We start from the raw sequence: 13,039 nt of genomic DNA on the forward strand, positions 1-13,039 counted from the left end.
ACCCGTGTTTCCACCGTCTTGTTCCACCGCAACGATTCAACTGTCTCTGGTATCAGCTGTATTATCGTTGCCACATATATTGAAGAAGTTTCCTTTTTTGAGAGGAGAGGAGAAGAAGCTGGTTAGAGGATAATTGGTGTAAGGACTGAGTTACTTTGGCTCGACGGGAAAGTTTTTGGGTCGAAGTTTGCCACAAGCCGAATATGGCTGTGGATAATTAGATTACACGCTAATATATTGAGCGTCTAGCGGTTTGGTATCAATAATCCACTGGAACGTGACTAACGAAAGTCGGGGCGTTTTTGGGAACAAGGTGAGTTTCTGTCTCTTGCCAAAGTTATTGTGTTGTGCTCAACGATATTATGTTTCCCGAGGAGGTGTACAGCCCTTTACTGCAGGTTGTGTTCTCTTCTCACCAGAAGGCGGAGAAAGTTAGAACAATTTCCACCGTGTAAAATATGTTATCCAATTTGCGTTGATAAAAGCTGGATGGATTATTTTTACACGCCAATTTCGGCCCGGGACATTGAATCTGGGAAAATATATTGCACCCGAGGTAAAACGGATCGGTGCGGGCCGAGTTACGATTATTTGTCAATCGTGCCAGCCGGTAAACGGCAATTGTAATAAATTTGAAATTTGTATCCTCCCATACTGACGGATATTACTGGAAATCCATTACCCGTGTCCGTTCCTTGGTACTTTCAGGCCACCGAAGCTATCTTGTTCATTTTATAGCGCATTCTATCTTCATGTTTACGTTTATTTGAGCCCGTGAACATTTATGTAATGCTCGTATAGATTAAAATTTATGTTCCAAAATATGCCAAAAGAATAAGCAAAAGAGAGCCGAGCTTTACGGGATATTTCTTCGCACTCTTGCAATAATAAAAATAATGATGACAGTTTTTGATTAATGATTTTCCATCTCCCCTAGAGAATGGCGACTTTTCTCCATTGATTATTCATCCAGTTCGATGACGAGCATTATTTGTCCTATCCAGCAAAAGTTTTTCGTGAAGTTGATTTCGCACTGGTGGATTAGTTTTCGATTTGTTTTGCGTCCTTTCGAACTTTTCGATACATTAATAATCTTATCGGGCCGCTTTAGCAAACGGTAACAATCGATGAGAGCTCCCGAACGGTGCAAACAAATTGCTAATAAGCGTGAATAATCAAGTCATCTTGGTCCATGGTGGTCGCACGTGAATCATCATACGACACCTTCTTTCATCCATCTCCTTCTACCGGAAGAACTGGTATGGGAGTGGTGGTTCATGTTGGGGTTAGCTTTTTTTGGGGGGTGATTATTACGTCATGTAAACGCACCATGGAGAAGGTTTAGCAATGAAACGGAAACGCTTCCCGATCTAGTGCTGGACAAAAAAAAAAAGTAAAATAAAAACATCGTCAGTTAAGCCAACGGTTCTTTGAGCTGCGTGTTGTTTACCGTACCGATGAAGCTTAAGAGATTGGAAGCATGATGGATAAAATGCTAGAAGCGAAACGAAGTTACTCGCTAAGTACGCATTACACTCTCTTTCACTAGTTTTAATGGCTGTCTTGTTGACAAATTACGCCCCGAGTTCCATAAGCCGGAGCGGCTGGAATGGTGAAAACTGATAGCGTTAAAATGATGGCACAAGAAGGGGACTAAAATAAAAAGTAAATTGTTTGCACATTAAACGACCCGGTTGGCTTGGTTGGTGCAAGAAGTTGCGGATTATCTAAATGATGTCCCCTCTGTCGCCTTGAAGTAAGAAACAGTTTTGCCGCCAGTAACAGTCTAATTAGCTAAGCTCAGCGATAAAACCGTTACATAATACCAGATTTGGGGCACTAAAGCAGGCCACGAGCTGAGGTTAAGCTTGATTTCTTTCGTTGAGTTAATTAATTTTCGCTTTTTTATAAAACAAAACATGCAAAAAACTGTTGTTTTAGTGAAAGGGAATAATGTGACTACATCGTATCTATCTTCTAGCTTTTACTGTTGAAAATATGTCTGTATAGATTGGATTAAATTTGATTGAATCTTTAAAAAAAGTCTTCACCATAACTAACAAATGAATAACAAAAACTATTTTACTAATACATTCTATTCTATCAAGAAGATTTAAAGCAGATCTAAAATTAAGTCAATTTGGCAAATGTTTAGTACTATTTCTCTAATATCTAATTGTATAATATTGTTTTAAAGGGAAAAATGTATTGTGTGAATAAATAATATTTCAAAAATAAGGCTTTCGTTATCAAACCAAGTTTAATTTGACTCGTTTACATGGAAACAAAATTGTTTTATTCTGTCGTCATGGATCCAGTTTTTATTGTGTCTTTATTTTGCCTTTGACTTTAAAAAGGACTTGCCGCAATAATTGTGATCCTTACTTCCACGAACGAAGGCCGACAATCGCTTGATGTTGAGGGATGAAAAAATTCACGAGAAATAAGAGTAATTGTTGTGACAGTTCATTTATCCGGTGGTTCCGATTAAATGTTTTTTCTACAAAGTATTTAATCCGATACTCTGGTATTACACTCTATCCGCAGTCGAGAACTTGAATGGAAAACACAAAACGTACCATGTTCTAGGGGAAAACTGCCACAGGGGTCCTGCTCCTGGAAGCCGGCTTGGCTTCCATTCTAGCCAAAGGCAATTACTTTGCCCAACGTAAAAATGGCCCAACGAGTACGACGAAGACAATACGAAGCACGATAAAATAAATAGAAGTAAATCAACGAGAGAAGTCGGGTAGGCGGCAGAAACAAGCATTCCCGGAGTGCGCCCGGAATGGGTGTGAATTTATCTTACTGTTTTTTGCTGACGCTTCGCATCACCATTCGTGCCGTTCGCCACCGGAAAAGTGAGCCTCTCCGATGTCGGAAAGCCGGACCGAAGTGGAAGCCAAAAGAAAAATGCAGCAAATTAGGAAAACTCGAGCTAAAGCGACCGCGCTCGGAGCATCGCAGAGGATTCTGTATGGGTCGCAATGAACATGGTCACTTCATACCGATGTTTGCTAGTGGAAGCTGAAAGTGCAAGCCATTAAGAATGGTCTGAACGAACCATCCTAGATTCCGTTGGAAGCGACGATAGGTATCGTGTCGTTTTCTACCCTTCGTACTCAGTAGACCAGTGTGCATGCTTGGGCATCCAGCTGCCTAATGATGGTATGAGTTTTCCAGAACAGAATCCCTCCGCATAGTTCGATAGTAATCCTTCCATGATGCAGAGAGAAGATTGCCATCGTGAGAATGTTTGCACTTTTCGTTGCATTGTAATACAATTTCCTATCTCCTTTTGCATTACCCGACTTTTGCATCTGCCTTGGAACGCTACTCAACGACTATGCGTATTTTGGAAGGTGGAAGAAGATTTACAACAATCGAATGGCATGGCTTTGCCTGCGTCCACAACCCACTCGAGACGTTCAGTGTGTGGTATGTTCTGGGGCGATAAAGAATTTGTGGCATCATAATCACGTTCCATTAGACTTGCCCTCCGGCGTGTGTTTGCCTTCCGGGCATTTTCATTACGTCGTTTGTCAGGAAGTTTATATGCAGCAAGCAGTATAAAAGCATTTTCCGTTGCATTTTTCTCGTATGTGCATGTGCGAGCGGGTGCTGTTTTTGGTACGTTTCAACGACATTGTCGGACATGGTCTGGGGTATATTAATTGAATTAAAACGTACAAGATACGGAGCGAGAGGAGTGGACACTGGAGTCGGTGTCAGAGGCACACCAGAGGCAATTGACTCGGAGGCTCCTGTAGGCCTCTCCGGGGATTACTTTAATTCGATGGCAAAAGGATTTTTCAGGGAAATCAGTGAGAATATGTTTACCAATTACATTAACCCATTGTTTGATCATCACAGGAAATTATATGTTCACCGAGACTTCACGTAAAGGGATCGTTAATTAATTAACATGAAGGATGTTTCTATCCACTCAGAGAAGGACTCACTTATCTTCCATGAATTGGTGAAAAGCTGGACTTCAACATCGTTCTGATGAGCAACTCTTGTTACTTCAAATCAAGATAACAACCTCCTTTGGAAAGAGATGTTGCGATTTGTGATTCCAGCGCTATAAATAGTCCACAAGTCCAAGTCCTTCTCTTGTGGATCTAAATTTAGACCGTTTTTCCGACATAACAGCTCCATGATGGGTTGGAAATTTAAATCCGCCTTTTCCAATCCGCCTTTTCCCTCTTGCTGTAGGTCGGAGCGCCAGAAAATGCTAATCCGACGTCTAAGCAGCCTTTGCAGTTGCAGAGTGAAGGAGTAATGAGATGAAGAAAACCTATTCGTGAGTGTTGCCGTCATCCGGTGGATTAAGCTCACTTCGCTTGCGGTAAGGAAATCCGCTCTAACATCCTTTCGCGGCAATGTACGGGTTTGTTGTTGTTGTGTTGACGTTGTGTGTTTCATTTTTCAACCCATTTCCCAATTTGCCCTGTTGACATGGGTACTTACTTTGAAATGGAAAAGTTTGAAGTGGGTCCCAAACAAAACGCAAGCCGTCCCGAAAAGCACGACGGAAAACCTCAGTTTCCCCGAGTGGTTCCGGTTGCACCCCGGGTGGGAGGTTTTCCGGCGGCACCGTGTCGATGGGTTTCCGGTGAGAGCGAAAAGAAAACAAACGTCTTTCAGCACTCGGGCGTCTCGGATTGCTTTGATATTTTAACTCTGCAGTCGAAGCGAAGTGGTTTCATCGTTCTATCAGGACGTTCGACGAAGGTGGATGTTTGCCTTTTTACAATCGGGTGTTGGAGGAAAAAAGAGCACGAATTGAATGATCCTACGTTTTACAAACGGAGGTATCGGAGGGTTGGAAGGAGACACTTACCCTATAAGGAAAGGAAGGATTTTCGGTCGCTTTTACGTTTGCACCCGTCGATGTTAAAGTGATTGCCTGAGTGTGACATCACCGAGCTTCTACCGATCGAAATCCAATTGAAACAGAACGAACGAACGGGAAGTGAGAAGGATTTTGCAGTCAATCCTTTTTGAAAAATGTCACCGGTTCGCGATTAAGTTCGGCTGAAAAATTGTGTGCGAAACTGAAGGCGACATCCGGTGAGATGCTGGTGCGCTGTTCTACCAAGTCCCAGAGTGAGTTTATTCTGAAATAATGATAATTTATTAGGTGTGGAAAGTTTCCGTTGCGATTAAAAAATATTTTCACAAGGCGTAATCTGCTCTTTTCGACTCGAAGTACATGGAGGTAGAAACGCAGCCCTGTCAAAAGCGTATTTTTCATCTTGTCAACGGGGACTTATCATTGATCAGCTCAGACAAACAAACCCCCCACCGCTCACGAGCCCTTCGCCGGAGGATTGCGCCGCATTGCATCTCGAACAGCCCATATCTTACACGGGAACGCCAACGAAGGAACCAGCGTGCGTATCCGGTTGTTGATGTTTTGCTGCTACGCTCGCTTCGGAAAACAATGGCACACCAGCGGAGGGTTCGGTGTATGGCGCACGGGAGTGATACGGGGCAGAGCTGGGAGAATCGGCGGGAAAAGCGCGATCCGAACGCAACGTCTAACACGCGCTTGGAGGACAGATTGAAGCCGATTCGGCATCTCGCTGGAGGGCGCTGGAAACAATTGTATGTCAAACGGTGCAAAGCTGTCACTTTGCCAGGCTGATGGAAGAAGGTAAAATGTCAGGTTGGTGCGTGCCGCCGGTGGGACGAGGGTACAAGAATGCGGCGATTGTATTGATTTGACAAACTTCTGGGTTTAAAAGGACAAACGAAGTCTTTTATAATGCTCCTTCTGGTCGATTTGGGTTTGCTGCGTGCCCTTCGATTGAAGATGAAGGGGAACAGAATAAGGCATTCGATAACGAAACGAAGCAGCAACAGTGTTGAGGCTTAGTATGTGATCTATGTGTGAGTTGAAGGTGTTGCCTGTACTTTGGTACATATTTAAGGATTTTTTAAATTTAACCTAAGTTCGAACTTTTTAAAAAATGCAGCGTTCTATGAAACAAGAATCTGTTTAATGTGATTGAACGTGATCTAGAGATTTAAATTTCAACACAAAAAATGCATATCAGTCATCTATTAAACAAATGTTAAAATACCTTTAAGTGATGCTCCAAACAGTTCCAATTATTTCATTCCCCTATCAAGTCAATTAGTTTAATCCATATTCATTTGAAAATCCCCTGCTCCCGGAAGTGCCCCGATTCTGTGCTCATTGTAGCAATAATCCTCTCGCTTTGTACTATTACACTACTATGTACTTCGGACATACGATACCCTGCGGGACAGAAATGACTGAATAAGTGACTGAATAAATGACTGAAAAAGAGTAGTTTATTCAGTCAAAACGTGAGCGATTTTGAGCGACCCTCCCCTGAACTGAGTGATTCCCCTCTTCACACCGCTCTCTCCTCTCTCCTTCTCCCTTCCCCAACCATTCGTCTGTACCCACCCTGTCATCATGCCGTACATCAATACAACACGCAATGTTTCCTTACATTTTAATAACTTTATTTTCTTGTTTGTTCATTAAACACTTGCTAATTACATACCTTCTGGAAAGAAAAGAACAGACAAGCAATCACATTCCATTAGAACCTTTGAATGGACAATTACAATTCTACTCCACTTACCCTGAATGCTGGACCATCGGGTATTGCTGGAGGTATTTCGTTGCTATTCTGAAATAATTATGGATAACACTTACCTGTATAGGGAATCTTACTTACCAACATTGGTTTCATGATAGATTTCTCATCACACATCATAAATAAACACACTTTTTGCACATTTTTCGGCACACCATTCTTTTTCACATTGTCAACATCACAACAAAGCAATGACGTCTCGATAGCTTATACCAAGATTGTTGAACTCAAGGTTATGTGTTAAATGTGAAAGAAAACAGAAATGTCAAAACCATTCGAGCCAAACAGATTCTTTGCTACTATTAACCAAACTGATAGTCTAAATCTTTGCAACAAATATTTTGGATGCATTTTTTATCAAAATTACTCATTGTTTTCGGTCGAACAATTGAATTGACAACATATTTGCATGGTTACACAACGTTGACAACGATACAAATGTCAAAAATTAGACTTTCGATATACCTTTAGTTTCAACCACTTTGTTTGAAGCAGGAGGTAGAATTCGGAATGGAGGAGAAGATCGTGAGCGTAGCTGCTCGCTGCGTTGAATCGTGGACGGGAAAGGCGAAGCAAGGGGAGTGCATGACGCATAGGGACGGGTGGTATAGCAGTTTGTAGAACAAGGGGTTGAAATAATGGTGGAAGTAGTGTGAAACGGGTGGAAATTAAGGGGAGGTGAGTCCCGTTTCCCGCGGGGTAGTCATCTGCCATCAACATTTGTGGCGTTGCAGTTGATTCGTGAGAAAATGGGAATGTTGTGGGAGGGGAGGTGCATTTTGTAGAATGGATTTTGCCTGCAGCAACATGTGCGTGCGTTACGGGCAGTGCAGTAATGCAATAAATCGAGTGCATTCCGGTTCACAACTAAAGTGGGATTTGTTACGCCTTTTAGTTTAATTGGTTTACGGCTTGATGATGGTATCAGATTGGCATTCGGAGGACCTTTTGAGCTTTGTTTCAATTTGCAGGAATAGGGGGAAGGTATCATCTTAACTCTTATTAGGAATTCAGCCCATGTTCCATCTTTGGTATCCATTATTTCATAGCTCATAAAGCAATTAGACATCTTACAAAAGATTTTCTGAAGCGTTACTAATTGATTGATTTTTCAATTGGTTTTTTCTGTTCTGTGAATATTCTATGCACTTGAGCTCATATGTTTGCCAGATTTCAGCTTATTATAGTTTGTGTTTTGTTACTTACAGATTTTCTCATTTTTGTTCGGTTTGGTATGTTCCGAGCAAGAAGTGATAGTGGCGATTGATGAACCTGGCAAGACGCAATACCATGAGGCCAATTTTAATACAAGTAAGTACGGTTTGGTATCATCATATCCGTGGAATGTGCCATGACAGGATCGCTTATAATGTTTGCCTTCGTAGGTTCATACCAGTACGGCTACGAGGTGGGCCCAAACGGGCAGTTCCATCATGAAACGCGTGGTCCTGACGGCGTGACGTACGGTTGTTACGGCTATATAGACCCGAACGGAATGCTGCGGGTAACGCACTATGTGGCCGATACTCACGGTTACCGTGTGGTGGAGCCTAACCGACCGGTGGAGATCTTTGCCGATGCACCGACCCAGTACAGCAAGTAGGTACTCCGGGTGTTGCGGTATGTTGGTTGATTCTTCACGTAAACTTATCGTTTCGTCATAACCCTCAATGCAGCTCGATAGCCGAGGAGGAGACGACGGAAAGACGGCGCGGAACGCTGCGACCGTGGACTGAGCTATATCTTCCCAAGGGTTGCGGGATGTTCCCGGGTGGAATGCGCCCGGACGGAACGACCGGTGCTGGGCCGGGATCAGGTGGTGGTAATCCGACTCCACCCGGTGAGTAGTGGGATAGGGGATCGAATTTGGTTTTGATTAGAACGTCGTCGGCAGGTACAGAACACTACCGTAGAAAGCACATAGTCATTGGCACACTTTTTTGTTTGTTTTGTTTTGCACTTCTCCACCGTAGCACCAACCAAACCGAGCACCGGTGGAAGCGGAGGATCGCAAGGTAGACATCACCTACGACACTGTATATGTTCTAGATATTCACCCATATCTCACACTTTCTAGGAAGTAGCCAACCGACACAAAAACCTATCTCGGGTCAGGGACAGGGACAGGGACAGGGACAGGGACAGGGGCAGGGGCAGGGACAGGGACAGGGACAGGGTCAAGGGCAGGGCCAAGGACAAGGGCAGTGGCAAGGACAGGGACAAGGGCAGGGTCAAGGACAGGGACAAGGGCAGGGTCAAGGACAGGGACAAGGTCAAGGACAAGGACAGGGACAGGGACAGGGACAGAGACCAGGACAGGGACAGAGTCAGGGTCAGGGTCAGGGTCAGGGGCAAGGACAAGGACAAGGACAAGGACAAGGACAAGGACAGAGTCAAGGACATGGACAGGGACAGGGACAGGGGCAAGGACAAAGACCAGGACAGGGTCAGGGTCAGGGCCAAGGGCAAGGACAGGGTCAAGGTCAGGGCCAAGGGCAAGGACAAGGACAGAGACCAGGACAGGGACAGGGACAGGGACAGGGACAGGGACAGGGACAGGGACAGGGACAGGGACAGGGACAGGGACAGGGTCAGGGTCAGGGCCAAGGGCAAGGACAAGGGCAGTGGCAAGGACAGGGACAGGGACAGGGTCAGGGGCAAGGACAAAGACCAGGACAGGGACAGGGACAGGGTCAAGGACAGGGTCAGGGTCAGGGTCAGGGTCAGGGTCAGGGTCAGGGTCAGGGTCAGGGTCAGGGACAGGGGCAGGGTCAAGGACAAGGACAATGGCAAGGCCAAGGCCAAGGCCAAGGGCAAGGACAAGGACAAGGACAAGGACAAGGACAAGGACAAGGGCAGAGACCAGGACAGGGACAGGGACAGGGACAAGGTCCAGGGCAGGGTCAAGGACAGGGTCAAGGGCAAGGACAATGGCAAGGGCAAGGGCAAGGACAAGGACAAGGGCAGGGTCTGGGACAGAGGCCAGGACAGGGACAGAGTCAAGGACAGGGTCAGGGGCAAGGACAAGGACAATGGCAAGGGCAGGGACAAGGGCAAGGGCAAGGACAAGGACAGGGACAGAGACCAGGGCAGGGACAGAGTCAGGGGCAAGGACAAGGTCAAGGGCAATGGCAAGGACAAGGGCAAGGGCAAGGTCAAGGGCAAGGACAAGGACAAGGTCAAGGATCTCAGGGATCTGGAGGTAACCAAGGGCAACAGCAGCAACAACAAGGCGGTCAGGGGACAAACGGAAGCCAACTACAGGTATTTGTATGCACCGTTGCACAATTGTACTGGAATTCGTAATCGTTATGGTGGCTGTAATCGTAATTCACTGTGGTGTAGGGACAACATCAAGGCCAACTCGGACAGGGCCAGCATCAAGGCCAGCACCAGGGCAGCCAGCAAGGATTGCAAGGGGGCGAGCATCAAGGACAGCATCAAGGAAGTCATCAAGGAGTGACTGGGTCCAACTCGCACCAGGGACAACATCAAGGAAGTAACCAAGGCATACATGGCGGACAACATCAGGTAATAATGCAATCAAGCGGACTTCACGAAGCGGTTAAACTTTATATCGCCATGTTTAAACCGTACCCTGCAGGGACAACATCAAGGAGAGCATCAAGGACCGCTAGGCCAGGGCCAGCATCAAGGTCAGCATCAGGGAAGTCACCAAGGATTACAAGGGGGAGAGCATCAAGGGCAGCATCAAGGTAGCCACCAAGGAGTGACCGGATCCAACTCTCACCAGGGCGAACATCAAGGAAGTCACCAAGGCGTACATGGCGGACAACATCAGGTATGTGTAAGAGTGTTCTTGAACATCGAGCACATAATCAAATGAACCCTTTACGCAGGGAGAGCACCAAGGCCAGCATCAAGGCCCACTTGGCCAGGGTCAACATCAAGGCAGTCATATGGGCAGTCACCAAGGTATCCACAGTGGGCAACATCAGGTATGTCGGTATAAATTGCAAACGCATGATAGAATCGTCTTAAGAATACAGTTTTATACGATTTAAACATTCATCTAAACAGGGTGAACATCAAGGACAACATCAGGGACCGCTTGGACAAGGTCAGCATCAGGGCAGCCATATGGGTAGCCACCAGGGCATTTCGCAGGGTCAGTTCCAGGGTCAACATCAAGGCGAACATCAAAAGCCGATCAGTGGAAACAAGGAGGAGCACAATGTACAAGTTCAGGTATCCTGGGGCCAAGGAACAGGTCAAGGCCAAGGCCAAGGCCAAGGCCAAAGTCAAGGTCCAGCCACCGGTCCGGGACAAGCTGGAGGAAACCAAGGACCAGGCACGGGCCAGGGAGGGCAAGGTTCAGGAAGCCAAGGTCCTGGGCAGTCGCAAAGCCAGGGCCAAGGAGGTCAGAGTCAAGGCCAAAGTCAAGGACCGGGACAAGTTGGAGGTAGCCAAGGTCCTGGCTCTGGCCAGGGACAGCCTCCGGGACAAGTACAGCGTCCCCCACAAGGAGGTAAAGTATTTTCCCGAGCAATACAATGTGACACCTATATACCAAATAATCTGTTCATGATCTTTATTGAAACAAACCAGTTATTAGAAGTCTTCTTAGGAATATGAATTGTTATTACCTAGAGTTATTAATGTATAGTTTAACACCTCTAACGTGGTTGTGACTAATCGCACACGCATATACAACACTTTACTTTTTACACGCAACTACACCGCAATGACAACACACCGCAACACAACAACAACACGATGTATCACACCACATGAAAAACCGAAAAAACTAAACACTTCCTGCACTTCATTGCGCACACATCCACACACCCACACACACGTGCACTCACCTGAATACTACAGTACAAATTGGGATCGGGTTTAAGCCGGGCAATGGGGGATTACAGGCGACACTGGGCTTCGGTGGACCGCACGGTAAATACCTGCCGAGTTGAACGTGTTCTGCAGTGCTTGCTGCAAGCTAAGCATACCTTACAACTAATTATGCATTTTTCTGAACCATTTTAACTACAAACTATCGATCCGCTTGCTTGCAAATGGTGCGAAAATCGAAAACCAACACGGTCTGGACGCGACGCATCCAGGCGGTATATCCCTAGGTGCGGGTGTATCCACGGCCGGCATCAGTGGCTCGGCGTCCACGTCCCACACCGGGACGAATCACAGCATTTCCGGCACGATCGGTGGCTCGATTGGGACGGGCGGAGTGCAGGCGGGTGCCGGGGCCAACACCTCGGCCACCATCCTCGGTACGACGATCGATCACACGCACAGCACCAACGTGACCGTGACGGCGGAGGGTGCGCAGGTATCCCACGGGGGTCAGAACACGATCGACAACCAGCACGTGATCGTGGCGGGCAGCGTCGGGGTGGCGGTTGGCGTCGCGGCAGGTACGATCGAGGGTTCCCTCAACCACACCGAGCACGCTTCCGGTGCCGGTGTCAGCGTAAGTAACGCCATGACGGTTGGCGCAGGAATCGAGGCCAACAGCACCGCGGTCGGAGTGGGCGCACACCTAACGCACAACGCCAGTATTTCGATTCCACCCGTCGGCCAAGGTAGTATGCCGGAGGAGAAGCACCAGTCGGGATAGCATCTCAAGAGGGGGGGAAATTCCTAAACAACATATTTCTGGTGGCTGGGAGGACTCTAGGGTTCTGGGAATGTATAGTAGTCAAGAAGTAGTAGTTGGATATAGTGCATGATTGTATCGAAGGTATTGATTAGTATCAGCATATTAGTAACAGTTTCCTTCGACCGTTTCAGGACCAACGACTCAAAGCCCAGGACAGGAAGGTCCAGAACCGACGCCGAGCACTCCGGTGCCAGGATCTCCGGGTACAGCGATAGGCGTGTATCCACCGACGAAACCGATCGATACGAGCTCTCCACCGTCGTCCGGTTCAGGCAACGGTGGTGGAAATGGCAACGGCAACGGCAACGGCAACGGTGGCGGCGACGGAGGAAATCAATATCCTCCCAACTATCAGATAGCGGTGTCGCAATATCCGTACTTCTTCGTACCGTACCCCTACGCACCCCCGTACGTACCGCAGGCACCGTGCAACTGTCCGGCGGATCAGCAAAATCAGAACCAGAACCCGCCGGGGCAGCAACCGACCGGCTACTTGGGCTTCATTCCCGTCATCTACATCCCGAACTGTCACGCCCAGAAGAGTGGACTTCCGGCGAACTTCAACTGGCCTGCGCCGCCCCCACCGGAGGGGCAGGGGCAACCGTTGGCGGACCTTCCGGCCCAGCGGTTGTTCCAGAAGCCGGACGGCAGCTGGGTCCTGCAGCGAGCCCGCAATCGCTCCCGAAGGCTCCGCACCCGTCGCCCACCGAGTGTCATCCCTCAGTCATTAGTCGGGCAGGCGGGTTTCGAACGAAAGTAG

The 13,039-nt window shown here is 47.1% G+C and overlaps 1 protein-coding gene across 1 annotated transcript in view; it reads left to right on the top strand.

The window, feature by feature from the left end:
• Positions 1–13,039, top strand: part of LOC131269302 (fibroin heavy chain-like) — a 28,461-nt gene extending 15,422 nt beyond the window's left edge. Inside the window, exons 2-13 of the mRNA XM_058271656.1 lie at positions 7,850–7,952; positions 8,027–8,240; positions 8,318–8,481; positions 8,615–8,656; positions 8,719–9,905; positions 9,987–10,172; positions 10,246–10,443; positions 10,502–10,600; positions 10,683–11,130; positions 11,484–11,555; positions 11,726–12,202; positions 12,411–13,039. Coding sequence (XP_058127639.1) covers positions 7,850–7,952; positions 8,027–8,240; positions 8,318–8,481; positions 8,615–8,656; positions 8,719–9,905; positions 9,987–10,172; positions 10,246–10,443; positions 10,502–10,600; positions 10,683–11,130; positions 11,484–11,555; positions 11,726–12,202; positions 12,411–13,039 — 3,819 coding nt within the window. The remainder of the gene's footprint in view (positions 1–7,849; positions 7,953–8,026; positions 8,241–8,317; positions 8,482–8,614; positions 8,657–8,718; positions 9,906–9,986; positions 10,173–10,245; positions 10,444–10,501; positions 10,601–10,682; positions 11,131–11,483; positions 11,556–11,725; positions 12,203–12,410) is intronic.

The sequence above is a fragment of the Anopheles coustani genome, chromosome 3 (assembly GCF_943734705.1).
Source record: "Anopheles coustani chromosome 3, idAnoCousDA_361_x.2, whole genome shotgun sequence".
NCBI classification, from domain to species: Eukaryota; Metazoa; Arthropoda; class Insecta; order Diptera; family Culicidae; genus Anopheles; species Anopheles coustani.